Source organism: Bos mutus, chromosome 5, assembly GCF_027580195.1.
Source record: "Bos mutus isolate GX-2022 chromosome 5, NWIPB_WYAK_1.1, whole genome shotgun sequence".
Classification (NCBI taxonomy): Eukaryota; Metazoa; Chordata; class Mammalia; order Artiodactyla; family Bovidae; genus Bos; species Bos mutus.
In genome coordinates, this window is record NC_091621.1 from 106,610,004 (window position 1) to 106,631,469 (window position 21,466).

Below are 21,466 nucleotides of genomic sequence, written 5' to 3' on the forward strand. Positions count from 1 at the left end.
TGCAGACATACCTGAGAGTAGATCCTGGCGCCACCCCCCTCGACCCCTCCCCCCGACAGGTACTAGCCATGTAGTGTTGGGAAGGTCACCTTTCTCTCCTGGGACAGGTGCATACTTAGGCACTTGAATATGAAGGGACACGGCATGCAACCATATTTTGTGCCCTTGGATGGTGAGGCGGGATACGTCAATTACACATCCTGACCGTTGTCCTCTGCGGGCTCAGGGTTTGCCGGTTTGCAGATGCCACTCCCCTAGATTAGTTGCTCATTTGATCCTGGCTTTCTGGGCAGTTTAGGGATCATTCATGCATTCTTTCAGAAAATATGCATTAAGCACCTTTGATGTGCTAGGGTCTGTGCTGGCCATGTGATGAGTCAGAGTGGCCTTGTTCCTGGCCCCCTGGGAGCGGACATTGTTTTCCAAGATATCAGGGTCACTGTGTGCTTAACCAGTTCCTTCAAGGAAGACCTTGGGTTGTTTCTAATCATTTGCGGTTGCAAACAAACTTGTGACTGGTACAAATATCACTTATCTGTAGGATAAATTCACAGAGTGGGACTGCGAGGCGAAAGGGTACGTGAATGTGTAATTTTGATGGATGTTGGTCCCTTACCCTCCACCCCTACCAGCACTGTATGGATGCCTGTTTCCTCAGAGCCTTGCCTGAAGGATGTGTTGTGGAAGTTTTAGATTCTTGCAAATCTGATGGGTGAGAGATGCTATCTGACTGTTTTGACCTGCATTTTTCTTACTTACGAAAAGCTCCCCCATCTTGCTTATCTGTTTAAGCATCAGCGTGTGTGTGTGGGTGGGTGTGTGTGATGTGACCTTGGCTCAGTTTCTTTTGGATTGTTCATTTTTCCCCTTGATTTGTGGGATTGCTTTCTAAGTTAGAAAAATGAGATGTCTGGGATCTGAGAGAAACAAAAGCCATCCCAAGCTGCCACTTGTGTTTTTTACTTTCTCGGTATTTGGCGAAAGGTTGCAGGGAAATTTTTTCTTTTCATGACTTCTAGATTTCATGCATAATTAAGAAAACCTTCCCAACTCTGTTTATTAAGGAATTCATTTGTGTTTTGTCTGAAACATTTATTATTACATTTGGGATTTATCCTGGGCATATTCTGAGATATCAACTCATCTGGTTCTTTTTCCCTGCTGGCTTCCCTGCTTGCCCAACAGCTGTGTTAAAAGGTCCATTTTTACTGACGCATTTGTAGATGCTGCCTGTGTTGGATATGCAAATACCATACTCTTTCTGTGCTTTGTTTCATTCCCCTATTTACATGCAAAAACTAGGTTCTTTTAGTTATTGGTGCTTCATCTGTCAGTCTCTGAAAGACCAGTCCTTCTTCATGTCTTCCTTTCCTCAGAGTTTTCCTGTAGGTTTTTTGCTTACTTTTCTTTGTTAAATTTTATTTTATTTCTCTATTTGGCTGTGCTGAGTCTTCGTTTCTCTAGTTGCAGCGAGTGGGGCCTACTCTCTAGTTGCTGGGCTCAGGCTTCTCATTGCAGTGGCTTCTCCTGTTGCAGAGCACAGGCTCTAGGTACATGGGCTTCAGAAGTTGTGGCTCACGGGCTTAGTTGCCCTGTGGTATGTGATCTTCCCAGGCCAGGGACTGAATCTATGTCCCCTACAAGAGCAGGCAGATTCTTTACCACTGTACCACCAGGGACGTCCCTTGCTTATTTTTTGATAAACTTTAGAATCAGTTTGTTGAACTGCAGAACCGAGTGCAGTTTATCCATCGGCTAAGATAACATCGACATCTTTAAAAAGCTGAATCTTCTGTCCAAAAACATGGTGCAAGTTTCCACTTGTTCACGTGTACTTTGTATTGTCAGCGGCTTTAAATTGTTGTTCACATGAATGTTGAACACCTTTTGTTAAGTGTAACCCTAAGTATTGTGACGGTGGTTGTGAGTAGGAGTCTCTTCATTGTATCTTCTGCTTCTAGCTGCTTTTTTATATTTGTGTATGTGTCTGTTTCCTATCACCTTATGGTATTTCTTTATTAGCAGGAGTTTTTCAACAGTTTCTCTTGACTTTTCTAGGTATATAGTAGTATTGTATAAAAACAGCAGTAATTTTAGCTTTTTCTATTTGAGGTTTGGTGAGGGGGTTGGTTTGCCCCCTGTTTGTATCATAGCTTCACTGGTAGCTCAGACAGTAAAGAATCTGCCTGCAATGTCAGAGACCCAGGTTCGATCCCTGGGTCAGGAAGATCTCCTGGAAAAGGGCATAGCAACCCACTCTAGTATTCTTGCCTGCAGTATTCCATGGACAGAGGAGCCTGGCGGGCTGCAGTCCATGGGGTGGCAAAGAGTCGGACACAACTGAGCAACTTCCACTTTCATTCAGTTTTTATAGCTCTAATTTCTCTCTCTTGTTGAGTTGCTTTGATGAACACCTCCAGTGCCCGTGAGGGTGCTGGACACTTTGTCCTTTTCCTATCTTCAGCTAGAGTTACCTCTAGCTGAGTGTTCACACTCCTGTATGTATGTATGAAGCTGAGTGTTCACACTCCTGTATGAAGCTGGCTCTTGGCTTTGATGTTGATATACATAATTTTCTTAAGGAAGTATCCACTGATTCCTAATTTATGCAGGAAGTATTGGAAACCCTGTCAAATTACTTTAGCATTTCTGGGGGATAGTATGGTTTTTCTCCTTAGATCTATGAATATGGTGAATTATATTAAAGACATCCTAATATTGAACCATCCTTGAATTCCAAGAATAAAACCCACTTGGTTTTGTTTTGTTTTGTTATGGCATGTGGGATCTAGTTCCCTGACCAGGGATTGACCCAGGGCCCCCTGCGTTGGGAGTGTGGAGTCTTAGCCACTAGACCACCTAGGAAGTCCCAACCCACATGGTTTTGATTTTTCATTGTTTTGATGTGCTGTTGAATTCTGTCTGCTTTTTTTATTTAGGATTTTTACAGTAGTATTCATAAGTGATATTGGTCAGTAGAGTGTCTTGTGCAATCTTTGTCAGGTTTTGATGTCTATATTATACTAATTTAAATTCTTTATACTTAACTTAGACTTCTCTGGTGGCTCAGTCAGTAAAGAATCCATCCATCTGGCAATGCAGGAGACCTGGATTCAATCCCTGGGTCAGGAAGGTACCCTGGAGAAGGAAGTGACAATCGACTCCAGGATTCTTGCCTGGAAAATCCTGTGGATGGAGGAGCCTGGTGGGCTACAGTCCATGGGATTGCAAGACTCCGATATGATTTAGTGAATAAACCACCATACTTAAAATTTTTAAAAGTGTTCTTTCTTATATTTTACTATTTAACACCTTTAAAAGCATTGAGATCTTCTGTTACGTAAATTCGTAAAATTCCTCTCTAAAAATGTCTTGTTCCTTTGTTTCTTAATGATCTTGTATAATTCTATTTCTTATGTAAAGGTTGGCCTGTCTAGACTGACTGTTCTGGGAGCAGTCTTGATTTATTACATTTGTCTAGAAATTATTTTTTTCAGGTTTCAGATGTTATTTGCAAAGCACTATCTTACGATTAAAAAAAAAAAAAAAGTTTTCCTCTGCTTCTTTGGTTCCTTTGCCATTTGGCATGACTTAGTTTGCACTGGGTGCTCACTCATCTCCTCAGTTCTCTTGTCTTCTTAATTAGGTTAATTGTGATTTATATATTTCATTGAATTTTTTCCCAAAGAGCCTGTTTTTTGGCCTTATGTCTTAGTTCTACTGCTTATCTGCTTCCTGACTTTTTTCTACTGTAATTTTTCTTTCCTTAGTCTTCTTGTTTATTTTCTAACATTTTAAGGAAATGTTTAGGTTCTTTTTCTCCCATTTTTCGCCTGCTGCTTGCTTTCTTCTTATCGGCCCTGTGTTACTTGTCACATGATTGGAGGCTATAAACATTCTTCTGATAAATCTGCAGCTGTGTCTTGTAGATTCAGATTCTTGGTATCTTGATATGGTTGTTTTCTAGAAATGCCACAGATCCCGTTTGTACTTCCCTTTTGGCTCAAGAATTGTCCAAGAGAGAGGTTTTGTTTTTAAAAAAAGTTCCTAACTTTCACGTTAATTTCTCATCACACACTGCTTTGCATTTATAAAATGTATTTTTTATGTTTATGGGTTTTGTTGAGGTTTTCAGTTTTCATAAATGTTCTCTTGAAAGTGAATTATTTATTATTAGGATCAAGAATTTGATATAGAGTAGTACTTCTTGATTATTTTGTAGATCTGAATTATTTTGTGTTTGATCTACTTGTTTCTTGGACTCAGAAAGGTGAATTACAGTCTGTTACTAGTGTGTTGCCGTCTGTTTATCCTGACATCCCTGTAATTTCTTCTGAAAATTGCTGCAGTATGTTTGACGCCTTGTGGATTATACCAGTTAGCACTATAAGTGGCCTTTCTTTGGCTCATTTAGAGATTCCTGGCTTTAACTCCCATTGTCAGATACTAAGATTATGGCTTCAGCTTTGTTTTTGTTTGTATGTGTCTTTAAACGTTTGCTCATTCTTTTACTTTTAACCTTCTAAATCACTTTTTTGATGTATGTCTCTCAAACACAAGATAGAGTTGGAATTTGCTTGGATCTAAACTAAAAAAACCTTTTCCTTTGTATAGATAAGTTAAATCTGTTTATATTTATTGATATGGCTTAGGTCTATGATCTTCCCAGTCATGCTGTGTCCATATGTATGCATGCCTTTGTGCTTGCGGGAGGGCTACATTCCTTTTTGTATATAATATATACACATATGTATTTACTTGTTTGGCCCTACTGGGTCTTAGTTGCATGAGAGATCCTTTGTTGCAGCATGTGGGATCTTTCGTTGTGACATGTGGGATCTTTCGTTGTGACATGTGGGATCTAGTTCCCTAACCAGGGACTGAACCCAGGCCCCCTGCCTTGGGAGCACAGTCTTAGCCACTGGACCACCAGGGAAGCCCCTGGGAGGGCTATATTCTGATGAAAACAAACAAACAACCCAAAACAAAAAATAGGAATCTTTCTGATATTTGGGAAAGCTTGTAATTTGTTCGAGTGGCTCCATTTTTTTATATTTATCCTTCATATAATCCTCTTAGTCCCTTCTTTCTTTAGATGGTGTCTATTGTTTCTCTTCTATGAATAACAATACATTTAACTTGCTTCTTCTCCATCCTCCCCTTTCTCTAGTCACTACTCATTTCAGCCGATACTGTGCTGAGTAAGGCGTATATTGTTTCCATCCAGTGCTTCTGGAAGCTCTCAGTCAGGCAGTGTTCCTGACATTTGCCACTTCCTGCTCATTCGGTGACATGACCACCTGAAGAGATGTCCGCAGCTCGGAAAAAACCTCTTGAGGCACGAGTGAAGCGCTCTGAAGAAGTGTTGTGCCACCCACAGTTGATGGAAAGTGTGAGCCAAAGATTAATATATGGTTGCCCCTTAGTATCCATGCAGGGAGCCCCAGCAGCTACCAAAATGCTCCCCCACTCAAGTTCAATCATGTAAATTGGACCTGATGCTACCGTGTGGGAAAGCACAGACAGTGACACTGAGGTGAAATCGTTCAGAAGAGTCGGGTTTTACGTGTGGTGAACTTCCAGTAACGCCTTACTCAATTTATTTTACTTATATTCCTTCCTATGGAATTCCTTCCTTCATACCATTCCTTCCTTCCTTCCGTCCTATGTATACACAGATGTGATAGGTGATTTAAAAATCTAACTTAAAAAAAAAATTCTTGCAAAAGAAAAATCCTACATAATAAGAAAGCAGAGTGGTTTTGCCTAATTGGCAGCGTTTTTATTTTTTAGTGGTTCATGACGGTTCATCTTATTAGATGCAATAACATTGGGTAGTATTATCCTTCTTTGTATCACCTTTGCACTCTAAATATGCTCAAACTTTTACCGCTTTAGTTTTTACCCCCTAGCAGTTAGAGATGAGGCAACCAGAACTTGTTCTACTTTCCACCTTCTTTTTGCCTGTCCTACCAATTTTTTTTTACATTCTTACATCGTCTGACTAGACACCACTGTCGTTCCATCCTGGCATCCTTATTCCTGCCTTTTGGGGGGATGGAGAGGAGCTGAAGTTAAATATATTCAGTGCCGGAAAAGAAGAAGTAAAACTCTCACTATTTGCAGATGACATGATCCTCTACATAGAAAACCCTAAAGACTCCACCAGAAAATTACTAGAACTAATCAATGATTATAGTAAAGTTGCAGGATATAAAATCAACACACAGAAATCCCTTGCATTCCTATACACTAATAATGAGAAAACAGAAAGAGAAATTAAGGAAACAATTCCATTCACCATTGCAACGAAGAGAATAAAATACTTAGGAATATATCTACCTAAAGAAACTAAAGACCTATATATAGAAAACTATAAAACACTGGTGAAAGAAATCAAAGAGGACACTAATAGATGGAGAAATATACCATGTTCATGGATTGGAAGAATCAATATAGTGAAAATGAGTATACTACCCAAAGCAATTTATAGATTCAATGCAATCCCTATCAAGCTACCAACAGAATTCTTCACAGAGCTAGAACAAATAATTTCACAATTTGTATGGAAATACAAAAAACCTCGAATAGCCAAAGCGATCTTGAGAAAGAAAAATGGAACTGGAGGAATCAACCTACCTGACTTCAGGCTCTACTACAAAGCCACAGTTATCAAGACAGTATGGTACTGGCACAAAGACAGAAATATAGATCAATGGAACAAAATAGAAAGCCCAGAGATAAATCCACGCACATATGGACACCTTATCTTTGACAAAGGAGGCAAGAATATACAGTGGATTAAAGACAATCTCTTTAACAAGTGGTGCTGGGAAATCTGGTCAACCACTTGTAAAACAATGAAACTAGAACACTTTCTAACACCATATACAAAAATAAACTCAAAATGGATTAAAGATCTCAACATAAGACCAGAAACTATAAAACTCCTAGAGGAGAACATAGGCAAAACACTCTCTGACATACATCACAGCAGGATCCTCTATGACCCACCTCCCAGAATATTGGAAATAAAAGCAAAAATAAACAAATGGGACCTAATTAAACTTAAAAGCTTCTGCACATCAAAGGAAACTATTAGCAAGGTGAAAAGACAGCCTTCAGAATGGGAGAAAATAATAGCAAATGAAGCAACCGACAAACAACTAATTTCAAAAATATACAAGCAACTCCTACAGCTCAACTCCAGAAAAATAAATGACCCAATCAAAAAATGGGCCAAAGATCTAAATAGACATTTCTCCAAAGAAGACATACAGATGGCTAACAAACACTTGAAAAGATGTTCAACATCACTCTTTATCAGAGAAATGCAAATCAAAACCACTATGAGGTACCATTTCACACCAGTCAGAATGGCTGCGATCCAAAAGTCTACAAATAATAAATGCTGGAGAGGGTGTGGAGAAAAGGGAACCCTCTTACACTGTTGGTGGAATGCAAACTAGTACAGCCACTATGGAGAACAGTGTGGAGATTCCTTAAAAACTGGAAATAGAACTGCCTTATGATCCAGCAATCCCACTGCTGGGCATACACACTGAGGAAACCAGAAGGGAAAGAGACACGTGTACCCCAATGTTCATCACAGCACTGTTTATAATAGCCAGGACATGGAAGCAACCTAGATGTCCATCAGCAGATGAATGGATAAGAAAGCTGTGGTACATATACACAATGGAGTATTACTCAGCCATTAAAAAGAATACATTTGAATCAGTTCTAATGAGGTGGATGAAACTGGACACTATTATACAGAGTGAAGTAAGCCAGAAGGAAAAACATAAATACAGTATACTAACGCATGTATATGGAATTTAGAAAGATGGTAACGATAACCCTGTGTACGAGACAGCAAAAGAGACACTGATGTATAGAACAGTCTTATGGACTCTGTGGGAGAGGGTGGGAAGATTTGGGAGAATGTCATTGAAACATGTGAAATGTCATGTATGAAACGAGATGCCAGTCCAGGTTCAGTGCACGATGCTGGATGCTTGGGGCTGGTGCGCTGGGAAGGCCCAGGGGATGGTATGGGGAGGTTGGGAGGGAGGAGGGTTCAGGATGGGGAGCATGTGATTTTTTTTTTAAAAAAATAAAAAAAAAAAAAAAAAAAAAAAAAATATATTCAGTGCTGTTACTAAAGTTAGCCCAGTCACCATTCGGTTTGCTGTGCTTATTACTCATAATACATTATTGCCCAAGTCCTTATACTTTGAAACTTGGTGTGTAACCTTTATATTTAAAGAACAGCTTGGCTATACACTCAACCCTCCAAATCTCTGGGTTCCACATCCACAGATTCAACCAACTGTGGGTCTAAATTCTTAAAAGGAAAAAAATTCCAGAACATTCCAAAAAGGAAAACCTGACTGTGCTGCACACTTGCAACTATTAATGTAGCATTTACATTACTGAGCGACTGACACTTTTACTTTTCACTTTATATTGGGTATAATAGATAATCTAGAGATGATTTAGAGAATTTAGGAAATGTGTCTAGCTTATATGCAAATACTACACCATTTTATGTCATGGACTTGAGCATCTGTGGATTTTGGTGGCTGTGGGAGTCCTGGAACCACTTCCCTTCGTGGATACGAAGGGATGCCGTATATTACTTTTTGGCTCACAATTTCTTTCCTGGAGGATATCCTGTAGGTGTTGCTCCACTATCTGTCCTTGAGTGTCTGCTGAGAAATCTGATACCAGCCTGACTCTGTTTCCTTCATAGGTCTTTCTGTGTGCATGCTCCGTCACTCAGTCGTGTCTGACTCTTTGTGACCCTACGGGACTGTATCCCGCCAGGCTCCTCTGTCCCTGGGATTCTCCAGGCAAGAATACTGGAGTGGGTAGCCATTCCCTCCTCCAGGGGGTTTTCCCAACCCAGAGTTCGAACCTGGGTCTCCTATGTTGCAGGCAGATTCTTTACCATCTGAGCCACAGGTAGCTGCCCAAAGATTTATTCTTGTGTCTTTACAAAGTTCATTCATTTTGCTAGAAAATGTCTTGAGACTTACCATTCTGGGTCACTGATCTCCAGTACTACATGGAGTACTGTTTCGATTCATGAAATGAAATCTTCCCTTATTTCAGAAAAGTTTTCCTGAATTATAATTTTAAATGTTTCTTCTGGTCCATTGTTTTCATCTTCTTCTTTAGAAACCCTAGTTATGCATTTGTTGTATCTCCTTACATCTTTTCTCCATCTTCTTGAATTCTTTCATCTCTTTACTTCTATCTGGTTTTGTTCCCTTTTCTCATTTTAAGCCCTGTGCCTCTTACTGTACTTCATGTCTGCTCTCCCTGGGTTTCGTGTAGTTTGGCCTTCATTTCTGAAATGTTTTTGTCTTTTTCTTCTAGTTCTTTCCTGAGGCCTATCAGTTCTCACCTGTTGTCTTCATATCTTTTTCAAGAACTTCCCCAGTTCTTGTATTTCTGCTTTCTGGTCTTCCTTCAAGTGGGAACTACTTTTTTCTTAGGGTTTTTTATTTCAATTGTTTTCAGTTCATGCTGCCATTTTGGATTAGAATTTTTGTTTTGTGGCAATATTTTTATAGTGACTCATCTTTTTACATAAGGGAACACCAGTGTCCCTTTCCCTCTTCATTCACGTAGCATCTTTGGATGGATGTTGTGTTTATGCCTTTAACAATTTTTTTTTTCCCTCTACTTGAATTAGCAGAATTTTCCTGGACCAGCAACTAACAGGAGGTTTTGATGGAAATTGGGAGACAGGCCAGGATCGTTCTCTAGATTTCTCTACTGAAAGACTCCTTCTGTTTTTACAGGAATGGATTGTTCCTTTAATATACGATCTTCCTCTGCAGCTTCCCTTCTGTTGCCTCTCAGAACCCAGCCTGATTCAAGAGGCCACCACCTCCAACCTTGAACCCTCCTGGTTCATTAAGCCCTTGGCTCCTGTCTTATTTGTCTTCCTTTTTTTAATTTGTTTATTTTTTGGTCACACCGCATGGCATGTGGGATCTTAGTTCCCCAACCAGAGATCACACCCATGCCCCCTGCATTGAAAGCAGAGTCTTAACTACTGGACAACGGGGCGGCCCTCGTCTTCCTTTTAGAAGTGGCGATTGCTATGACCCAGCACTACTGGGCACCCCCGGTACCACTCTCCTCCCCACCCCCACTGCCATATCTGCTGGTCTCGGGTGCCTTGTGCAACACTTACATGTGACTTGAAGTTTATGAGTTTGTCCTGCTCCTGGTCTCTTTCCCTAATGCTGTAGCTTGTGGTTTATTTTTTTCCTTTCCCTCATGGCTCAGTCTGACATCAGTAGAAGAGGGAAGACTCAGAACTAAGAATGTGCCTCGTTCCTCTTGGAAACAGAGGGCTCCTCCTCCTATTTTTCCATCTGTCATAACCCCCCAAGAGCAAGACGCTGCCTGCTGGAGTCTGGCTTCAGGAATTTCTGTCCTCGGAACAACTTAGGGGCTTTGGAGGGGGAACACTTTGTAACCTCCGCTCTGAAAACAGCCACTTGTACCAGGATCACTGCTTTTTAGTATCCGTCAGTCTTACTTCTTGAGTAGAAATCATTTATGCCCTGAAAGAGTGGGGATGGGGTCCGCAGGAGGACTGGACAGCAGATCCTCCAAGTAGGGTTTGGAAGCTGGAGATATTGATTTTTCACACCAAGGAGGGTCTGAATTCTAAGACCAAAAGCCCACCCCCCTCAATTTTATTAATGTAAAGGGCATGGGGGCAGGCCCAGGCCCAAGGTCACAGAGCCAATCAGTGGCGGAACAGAAGCTGTCAGCAGGGACCTGGGTTTGAATTCTATACTCCATTTCCTAGCTGGGTGACCTGCCCTGGGATCCCTCGGTGTATAGCCTCCATATCTGCTCAGCCATTAACTTATCAGGGAGGTAGATCAGCACAGGCCCCGTGTTCCCACAGTTAGAACTTTCGGTCAGTCCGGCTCTCCCTTCCCCATGGTGCAGGAGGAACCTGACGCCCAACAAAGGAAGGGGAGTTGCCTAAAGTCACAGAGCAATTCGAGCGGGGCTGGGCAGACCTGCACGCACCCTCCCACCCCAGTGCCTCTAGAATGGCCCCTTGGACAAGTCCCTTTCGTTTTCTGAAGGTTAAACAGGGGAGCGGGTGCAGGAATGAGCTGGAATGACCCTACAGCCCTCACTGGGGATCAGGCTGAACTGAGAAACACGCTGACCCCAGCCGGGGCCGGTCAGGGCCTCCTGACCCCCATGAGATGCATCTTCCTCCAGCAGAAGGAAGCAGTTGACTCTCTGATCTCTCTTTTTTTTAATTAACCATTTTATTTTATTTATTTGTATTTTGGCCCTGCCTTTTTGTCGTGTGGGGTTTTGTTCCCCAACCAGAGGTGGAGCCCCAGCCCCTGCAATGGAAGGGCAGAGTCTTAAGCCCTGGACCGCAAGGGAGGTCCTCCCCCATCTCTTCTGTCACCCGCGGCACGCCCACCTCCGCCAGGTCCCCGGCCCTAAGTCTCCTGGTGTCTTTGACTTGATATGGGGCACAGGTGCCAGTTGGGGCCTTTGGGTCCCTAGCTTGGGGAAGAGCTTCCTTGGGGTGAGGGGAAGCAGCTGCTTATCCGGTCCTTTGAGTGCTGTCAACCTGGCCGTTGGCCCCTGTCCGTCTCTGTGTCCTCCCATTGCACCCCTGCCCCTATGCAGGATCACGGAGTCAAGGACCAAAAACGGCACCCCGGGGTTGTTTGAGAGGGAAGGAGATGGAGAGAGACACAGACCGGGTGGGGCAGCAGGGGAGAGGAAGGGGCAGGAGGGGCCGAGAGAGGGGCCAGGGACAGAACGGAGGAAGAGGCGGGTGGGGTTGCGGCATCGACGGATTGCCGACTGGTTGATTGGAGAAATCTTTGGAAGGTGCCATCCTTTGCTTCAAGGCTCTTCTCTCCTCTCCAGTCAGGGTCCGCCCTCCATATCAGAGAACAAGGTTCCTCCAGCTGCTACCTCTGCAGTCCTGGGGGTCTCCAGGAAGGAGAAGGACCCTCTGGCAGTGTCTCCTCCATCCTTCCTATGCATATCTGCGCACAGGCATTGGTTTCCAAACCCTACAGTGCCCCCAGCCGATAGCAGAGCCAGCAAGGGCCACGTGCAGGTCGAGATGCACGTGGTACCCAGGGCAGCCTCCGCATCCCCCTCCCACAGGTGAGGAAACTGAGGCCCCTGGTCTTAGGGTGACCTGTCGGGGACTTCCCTGGTGGTCCAGAGGCTAAGACTCCACATTCCCGATGCAGGGAATGTGGAGAGGGGCCCAGGTTTGATCCCTGGTCATAGAACTAGATCTCACAGGCCACAGTGAAGATCAAAGACCCCACGTGCTGAGACCGAGACCCAGCACAGCCAAATGAATAAATGAATAAAATAAATTAATAAAAAGAAGAGAGGACTTCCCTGGCAGTCCGATGGTTAAGACTCTGCACTTCCACTGCAGGTGGCTCAGGTCCGATCCCTGGTTGGGGAACTAAGATCCCGCAGGCCATGCGGCAAGGCCAAAACAAAGTATTTAAAAAATTTTAAATCATTCTTTTTAAATTAAGTGACTGTCACAGAAGTGGAGGACAGGTAGTCGCTTGCATCTGCTGAGTCCAGAGCTGCGTCCTGGCTCCCAGGGCCAGTGGGAGGGAAACACTGGAGAAATTGCAACCCTGATGTCTAGTTGCATGTGGGCTGGCGTGAGAGCCGAGTTCTAGTCCTGCCTCGACTGTGATTCTCTGCGTGGGACTGAGCATCACTAAGCCTCCATTTCACCCCCTCTTGTGTGAGGGGCTGGGTGAGTCGCCTCTAGTTTGGGACAGTCGGTGGCTCCTAAGCCCAGTAAGTGCCAGAGAGCTCCCATCCCGCATTTACCAGGTCTTGTCCTCATCTTCCCCCGATGAGCAAGCCACCAGCATCCATGGCGCCTTCTGCACTCTGGGAGCAGAGTGTGGGGCCATCACTGTGGCTGGCGAGCACTGCACAGCCAGTGCCCAGACCCGAATCCCGTGTCCACCCCCAGAGTTGGGAGTGGAGTCTGTGGGGCAGGGGCGGTTCCCCAAAGGAAATCGGGGTGCAGTTATCAGAAGTGGGAATGGATGCTGGACCACCCAGACCAGCAGACGGCCACCCTGTCTCCCCTGGGGACCCCAGTTATACATGACTTATAACCCTTTTCTCTGCCACGGGCTGGACGCAGGAGCCCAGCGAGGGTCAGAGGTGGAGGCTCCCTACTAGGGGGCAGAGATGGGTGTAGGCCATGGTCAGGGGTGATGAGCACCAGGTCCCAGAGCCTTTTCTAGACATATGAGCCTGATGCCATGCTCCTGAGGTAGGAGCCACAGAGCTGGTGCCAAGGGCCAGCTCAGATGGGGACTGGTCGGACCTTCAGCCTTCTGTCTCTGCCAGTCCTGCATTTCTTACCCTTCCTTCCTCCCTGACCTGGACCACACTGGGTCTTGATGATGGAGAGCCACAGAAGGACTTAGAGCTGGGGCATGACTGCAGTTAAGTGCTAACGGGGAATATCTCCCCAGGGCAGGGCTGGAGGTGGCGGCCGGGAGACAGGAGAAGGTGGCAGGAACGCGCCAGGCAGGACTGACAAAGGCCAGGACTTGGGCTGTGAGGCTCTCCCGGGGACTGGAGAGTGCTTTGGGCCTGAGGTCACACGGCTACTGGGCTGTGGCCAGCTTCGCGTCATAAACGGTTTCCATTCCCGAGTCTTGGGCTCCGGCACCAAATACGGTACTGCTGCTCGAGTCTGGCTCCTCAGCCACAGCCAGCACATCCTGCCTTCTCGACAGGCTCCTATCCCCACCCCGAAAACACACCCCATGGGAGAGCCAGGACCCTCCGGGCCCCCACACAGCCCCGGCCTCGCTCCATCCGCCGCCCGTCTGTGTGCACTCAGCAGTGTGGTTCACAGAGGATTAAAAATACTCAGGACCAAAATAGCCTCTCTCCCTGTAGGGGAAAACCAGGGCCCGGGAACACAAGGTTACGGGTTGACATCAACGGCTCCGCCACTCACAGCCCAGCTGGGGGATCCCAGGCAGCTCTCTCTGACCCCCCAGTTTCCTCCCCTCATGTGCTCACTGACTATTTCCTCACTTGTTGATTTGCTAACTCATTCATCTGTTGGTTCATTATTCACTGATCACTCATTGATTGGCCCCTTCATTCACTCGCTTGCTCTTTTACATAGGTACACACCCACACGCTGAGTCACTCACTTACTCAGTATTTATTTATTACATACCAAGATCCAGGCAGTATTCTAGACACTAAAAAAATAAATAAACCTACACCAGACATACAAAAATACCTGTCCTCATAGGGGTTATGTTCCAAATAAATAACCAAACTGACAAGTACACAAAAGTACCGTATATTAGAATAAGTACTAGGGAGAACAGACCAGAGGAGGAGGCTGTGGGGTCGGGGGGAAGCTGGGATCGTAGAGGGGCCAGGGCGGGGAGGACGTGGGAAGATGAAGGAGCCAGCCCTGTGAACATCTGCAGGAGAGCATTCCGAGCAGAGGGAATAGCAGGTGCGGAGGCCCAGAGTCAGCAGTGTGGGGGGATGGGTTTGAGGAAGAACCAGGAAGCCAGGTGGTGATGGGGAGAGAAGCAGGTGTGAGGTCTGGGTTGGGGGACATGCTACCCCCTCATGAACTAGGCCTCCCACCTTACTCATCATCTGAGCAGAGAAGCAGCCTGGCCACACTTGTGTTTTTAAATCGTCCCCCTGGCTGTTGCCTGGAAAATCCCATGGACAGAGGAGCATGCTGCTGCTGCTGCTGCTGCTAAGTCACTTCAGTCATGTCCAACTCTGTGCGACCCCATAGATGGCAGCCCACCAGGCTCCACCGTCCCTGGGATTCTCCAGGCAAGAACACTGGAGTGGGTTGCCATTTCCTTCTCCAATGCATGAATCTGAAAAGTGAAAGTGAAGTCGCCCAGTCAAGTCCGACTCTTAGCAACCCTATGGACTGCAGCCTTCCAGGCTCCTCCATCCATGGGATTTTCCAGGCAAGAGTACTGGAGTGGGGTGCCATTGCCTTCTCCGACAGAGGAACATAGTAGCTTACAATCCATGGGGTCGCAAGAGTTGGACACGACTTCACTTTCTTTCTTTTCTTATCTGGCTGTTGAGTGAGTGAATCAGCCCATGAGTCCGTTTCCTGTGTGACCTCTGTGTACCCGACGCTGAGCCGGGCCCTGGGGAGAGAGGTGTGCAGGTCTCCTCCACGCTCATGGCTGACTCCCTTCTCATCAAGTGTCACCTCCTCCAGGAAGCCACCTGCTCCCTCTCCACTGGCCCCTTGGCTCCAGTCCCGCCATCACTGGGTTATTGCCTCTCTCCACGTGATCTCCCCTTGAAGCTGAGCACTCCTCCAGGGTAGAGCTGCACCTAACTCTTCTCTTCTCCCCAGCATGTTCCCCCAGGGGCCAAGCGAGTGGAGGACCGAATGAACAAGTGAGCTGCAGGCCCGGCCTGCCTGGCCCCTGTGGCTGGGAACCAGCCTCACTCTGTCTCTCGCCATCTTTTGCAGATGGATTTGCGGGCATGGAGAGCATGGGGAAGGACCCGGTTCCTGCTGGCAGAGAACGCTGGCTGCTGACCCAGGGTGTGTCTCCAGGAGGCCGGCCAGGCTGCCCGGTTCCCCATCTCGCCGCCATGGGCCGCCCAGGCTGGTCAGTTTCCAGCCCATGCCATAGCCGTGGTTCCTGGCCTCAGCCTTGGGGAGGGACGGGCCCCACTGGGCAAGTCACAGCCTCCTGGGACCCCGCTGTGACCACAAGACCCCTCTGTCCTGGGGAAGGGTTGACTGTGGCTCCCCCAGGCTGCACCCAGTGCCCTGCCGCTTGCACCCAAGCTTCCTGGCCTCTAAAGTGGAAACTATACAACTGCGCCCTGGTGTTACTGAGGCCTGGATGGCTGTGGATTCAGGACAGTAAGCGCTGGCCAGGATTCTGTTCATAGGACTGTCCGGGTCGACATGTACCGAGTCCCCAGGCGCCAGCACATTCACATGGCCGCGCCATCTCTCTGCAGGGCAGCACGTCTCAGTGGTGAGAGCACAGACCTGGAGCCAGGTGGACTGGGTTCAAACCCCCTGCCCTGCTACCGGCCAAGCAGAGGACTCTGCATGAGTTACCGGACTTCTCTGTGCCTCAGTGTTCTCACCATGTAAAAGAAGGATGATTCCCGCCCCGCAGGGTAGCCGTGTTTAGTGACTTAATATGTTTGAAGTGCTGAGAAGGCCCTCTGACATGTGCATGGTAGGCAGTCAGTATTCGCTGAGTGAATGAATATAATCCTTGCTCCAGTGTGACCGTCCTGCAGCTGGTTCAGGCAGACACAGGTCCCATGTGTCCCAGGATTCACACGATCCCACTGCAAGCCTCTCTTGTTCCTCCCAGCCTCCTGCAAGACACCCAGGAATGTTCCTCCTGCCGGCCAGCCACAGCCTGGACATCAAGAGAGAGTGAGGGTCCGAGGGCAGCGGTGCTAGTTAGGTGACAGAGTGACAGCTTATATAGCACAACCTCCCTGTCCCCCTCCCTCCAGGTGAGGGCTGGGAAAGCCAGGGGCCCAGGAGACTCTGTCATGCCCACTCCAAGGGCTTGGGGACCCAGCAAGCATGCCCACGTGCCTAGAGTCTGCCTGTCCTGCCTCTGAGTGAGCTTGCATGCCGGCATCTAGCCCCCCAGGCCTCCTGCTGAAAGTCCCTGTGGCTGCGGGCAGCCCTTCCTCTTAGACCAAATCCAGGCCCAGCTGGTGGAACCGAATGGGGCTGAGAGATGCCTGCATTGGGTCTCAAAACAGAGGCTGGCAGTTCAAAGGGGACAGACCTTGCAGAGAGAGGCCAGAGCCTGCGCTGGGCCCATGCTGGCCTCACATTGTGGGTGGCACTGGCCCAGCCCTTGGGGAACTCACCAGTATATCAGAGTGGAAGGGCCTCTGCCCAGATCGCAGCCCATGGCCTGCTGCTCCCACTGTACAGCTGAGGTCAGACAGGGGGCCCTGAGCATCTGGCCAGCCCGTGGGGTCTGGAAGCCCGGGTCAGCCATGGCTGGTGTCTGTGGGCAGTGTTCTTGGGCCGGGGAAGCCAGCAGGCTGCCTGAGTGTGGTGCTCATTTCTTACAGACCAGCTGATTCCTGCTGGAGGCTCCTGACATCTGGGGAGATGACTTCGGCGCCCCCCGACTGCCTGCTGCGGCTGCTCCGGGACACCCCGAGGCAGCGGGTCTGCACCCTGTTCATCATTGGCTTCAAGCTCACCTTCTTCGTCTCCGTCATGGTCTACTGGCACGTCGTGGGAGAGCCGGGGGGCCAAGGACAACTCTCTAACCTGCCTGTGGACGTCCCCTGCCCCCACATGGTCCCCCCGACACCCCCGCCCTCCGGCATCCCGCCTCCAGGCAACATCTTTTTCCTGGAGACCTCTGACCGGACGAACCCCAACTTCCTGTTCATGTGCTCCGTGGAGTCAGCTGCCAGGGCGCACCCCGAGTCCCCAGTGGTGGTCCTGATGAAGGGACTGCCTGGCAGGAACGCCTCCCGCCCGCGGCACCTGGGCCTCTCGCTCCTGGGCTGCTTCCCCAACGTCCAGATGCGCCCCCTGGACCTGGGGGAGCTCTTCCGGGACACGCCCCTGGCCGCCTGGTACGCGGCCGTGCAGCGGCGCTGGGAGCCCTACCTCCTGCCGGTGCTCTCGGACGCCTCCAGGATCGCGCTGCTGTGGAAGTTCGGCGGCATCTACCTGGACACGGACTTCATCGTCCTCAAGGACCTGAGGAACCTGACCAACGCGCTGGGCACCCAGTCGCGCTACGTCCTCAACGGCGCCTTCCTGGCCTTCGAGCAGCACCACGAGTTCATGGCGCAGTGCATGCATGACTTCGTGGCCCACTACAACGGCTGGATCTGGGGTCACCAGGGCCCGCAGCTGCTCACACGGGTCTTCAAGAAATGGTGCTCCATCCGCAGCCTGAGCGAGAGCCGCGCCTGCCGCGGCGTCACCACACTGCCCCCCGAGGCCTTCTACCCTATCCCCTGGCAGAACTGGAAGAAGTACTTCGAAGACATCAGCCCCCAGGAGCTGACCCGGCTACTCAATGCCACCTTCGCGGTCCACGTGTGGAACAAGAAGAGCCAGGGCACACGCTTTGAGGCCACGTCCAAGGCCCTGCTGGCCCAGCTCCATGCCCGCTACTGCCCCACGACGCACAAGGCCATGAAGATGTACTTGTGAGGGGGCCTGCCAGCTCACCTCCCTGCACCTGGCAGAGAGGAGCTCTGGGGCCCGCCTTCCAAGGGGAGGTGAGATGGGAGGGCTGGAGACGGGGAGGCTGGGCCGCTGCAGCCCCAGGGTCTGGGGCAGGTGGTGGGGAGGACGGGGAACTGTTGGCCAGAGAGCTGTTACTGGAGGGTGCGCTGCGGCCCCTGGGGCCTGCTCTGGTGAGCCAGAGCCCTGGGCCCATGTACCGTCACAGGGTTGAGACAACCAGGGGTGGGGGAAGCGTCTCCAGACAGAATGAGCTGGAGTGGGCCGGGTGAGCACACCTGGGTCTTGTTCACAATGGGCAAGCCCGGTGGATATGAAAGCACCTTGCAGGGTGGCAGGCTAGGCTGAAGTGCCCACGAGGTCAGGGTGGGGCGGGGGGAGCACGGAGAAGCGGGTAGGAAGGAGGGGGAGGAGGCAGCTGGTAGCGGGGCTGGGCAGCAGACCCAGCTTCAAGAGCCCATGGGGTGGGGTGCTTTGGGGTTTGGTTTCTTTTTTCCGGGATGGGTGGGCAGCCGGCAGAGTTGGCCTGGGGAGCTCTTGGGGAAAGCCCTGCCTGCCCACCCCGTCCTTTCTCCCAGAGACGTTGCAGGAGTGACTCGGGCCAGCTGCCCACTCAGGGGCAAGGGGCCTGGAGTCCTTTTGGCTCAGGAAAAGCATTTTAAAGAAAACACCCCCTACCCTGCCCGCAGTAAACAAATAAAGTGAGTCACCCACATCCAGCGCTTTCTGGTGGCTGAAATGCATTCATTCGCATCGCTCTTGTGAGCCCCACCCTGCAGCTGCGGGCAGGCATCTGGGCGGGCGTTGGTGGTGACTCGCCTGAGCGTACACAGCCTGCCTTGGTCAGAGGGGTCCGGGGGCCTGGCTGCTGGGTGGGCTCCTGGCCTGGGTGCTGAGAGTGACTGCGGTGGGCAAGGGGAGGAGCCTGTCTTCCCACCTCATTTTTCAAGGCTCAGACAGCCTCGGTTGGGTCCCCCCAGCACCCCCACCTCCACCCCATAATCAGCCTGATTCTGTTCTGGCCTGAACTGAGCCAGATGAGGAACCCACCACCCGGGCATGTGCCTCCTAGGTTAGAGGAGCCCCAGGGAGAGACGTGCGAGGCCTATGGGTTCCTTCCTGGCTCACGCTGGCTGGCTGGCTGAGAACCTTGGAGAGACTGCAGTGCCATGCTGGCAGCTCCAGGGATGGGCCAGAGGAAAATCTCGCAGGGTGAGGCCCCAGCTGGTTTGTATTGAGGAAGAAGGCTTCCTGTGAGAGCTGGGCCTTCCAGCAGGCTGGAGAAGCCTTCCCTGTAGGACAGAGGACTGGAGATACTGTCAGGAACTCGGGCTCAGCAGGCTGCTCTTTGGCAGCCAAAGCAGAGGTGTTTAGAGGCCTCTGGATCCTGCCAGTAGAAGATCGTGGGCAGCCTGGTAAGGAGGTGAGGTCCCTGGCTCTAGGGGTAATCAAGAGCAGGTGATGTTTTTTTATTAAAACAATGGATGTATGAGGTAGTTCTCCAGCCATCATCTCACCTGTTTTTAAAATCTTTTGAAAATGAGTAGATTTTACTTTTAATAGTACAGCCTGAGGTGAGAGCTTGCTTGCCCTCCTCATCACCTGTGGGTGCAACACCCACAGTCCAGAGCCCTTCCTGGGCCCCTGGGCCTGGACTGGATTCCAGAGAGATCCTCTGCTTCCTTCTGCCCATCCCAAGTTCACCATCACCTGAAATCGGCAGCGTCAGTCTGCTGACCCTGTCAGAACCTTTGTTGGGCATTCGCTCTTAAATTCTCGGAAAGGAGAAGGAAGGGAGGGGTGGGCTCCCGTGGAAGGCCGCCCTGGTGACAGTAATCAGATCCTAGGAATCCTGTTTGTTTCTGGCCGATGTTTTTACAGATAATTTTGTCTGGGGGAGATGAGGTCCCATCCCTCCACTGGGGGGCAGTGTGTGGTCCAGCAGGGGCCCGAGTCAGGTTTCCTGTCAACTGTTTAATGAACCCTCCAAGCAAACCAGTCACAGGCAAGCAAGGAGGTAGCATTTCCAGCAGCTCTGGGGTAGGGGAATAATTCCCCCTTGCTGCTGTATCAATATTCGACTAGTTTAAACATTCAATTGGAATGTCCTCTATCTGAGAAAAAAGATGGGGGATAATTTAGGACTCTGTTCCTGGAGGTCTGGTTTCATGGTTTACTTGTTCCTAAATTTCTGTTTGTCCTAAAGTGGACCAGCCAGAGCAAGGCATGCTGGGAAGTCTGCTGTGGACCAGCTAGTGCAAGGCATGCTGGGAAGTCTGCTGTGAGGTGGACAGGGCCAGACAGGCCTTCAGGACCTGACAATGGACAGAAGACTCAAGTGCAATCTAGGCTCTGCAGTGGGGGTCGGGGAGGTCATCCCCTTCCCTGGGCTAGGAGCAGAAGCAGGAGGGAAAGGTGGTAGGTGAGACTGCTGGGATGTCGGGAGGAGGCACCCTCAAACAGGAAGACATTCCTTGCAGATGTAGTCCACCACCAACAAAAACTGGAACTCAGCACCAGCACCCACCAACTTCCAAGGAAGAAAGATCAGAGAGGAGGTCCTGGCTGCTAGAAACAACGCAGGTGGCTGAAATCAGGAGGGCACTTTTTTTTTTGCACAGTGTTTATTTATTTGTTTGTTTGGCTGCATTAGGTCTTAGTTGCAACACGAGACATCTTCGTTGTATCGTGTGGGATCTTTCTCTGCAACACACAGACTCTCTAGTTGTGGTACACGGGCTTAGCTGCTCCAAGGCATATGGGATCTTAGTTCCCCGACCAGGGATCAAACCCAAATGCCTTGCATTGCTAGGTGGATTCTTAACCACTGGACCACCAGGTAAGTCCCAAGAGGGCATTTATTATCCCACATGATATATTGGCTAAGGTACTTGAGAAGCTACTGTAACAAAAAGACCCCAAAATAAAGTCACTTAAATAAAGTAAAAGATTGTTTCTCTCTCAAATCATTGCTCCAAGGTGAGTGTGCCAAGGCTGATGGGGCTTCCAAAAGACTACATGTATGCTAAGTCGCTTCAGTCAATGTCTGACTCTGCGTCCCCATGGACTGTAGCCCACCAGGCTCTTCTGTCCATGGGATTATCCAGGCAAGAATAGTGGAGTGGGTTGCCATTTCCTCCTCCAGGAGATCTTCTCGAC

General features: G+C 49.0%; 1 protein-coding gene across 1 annotated transcript; it reads left to right on the forward strand.

Moving 5' to 3' along the window:
- The first annotated feature begins 572 nt into the window (after positions 1 to 572).
- Positions 573 to 18,409, forward strand: A4GALT (alpha 1,4-galactosyltransferase (P1PK blood group)). Its single transcript, XM_005901974.3, has 3 exons — positions 573 to 712; positions 15,569 to 15,643; positions 17,167 to 18,409. Exons 1-3 carry the CDS (start codon positions 585 to 587, stop codon positions 18,272 to 18,274), a joined length of 1,311 nt encoding a protein of 436 aa, XP_005902036.3. The 5' UTR covers positions 573 to 584; the 3' UTR covers positions 18,275 to 18,409.
- Positions 18,410 to 21,466: the final 3,057 nt, after the last annotated feature.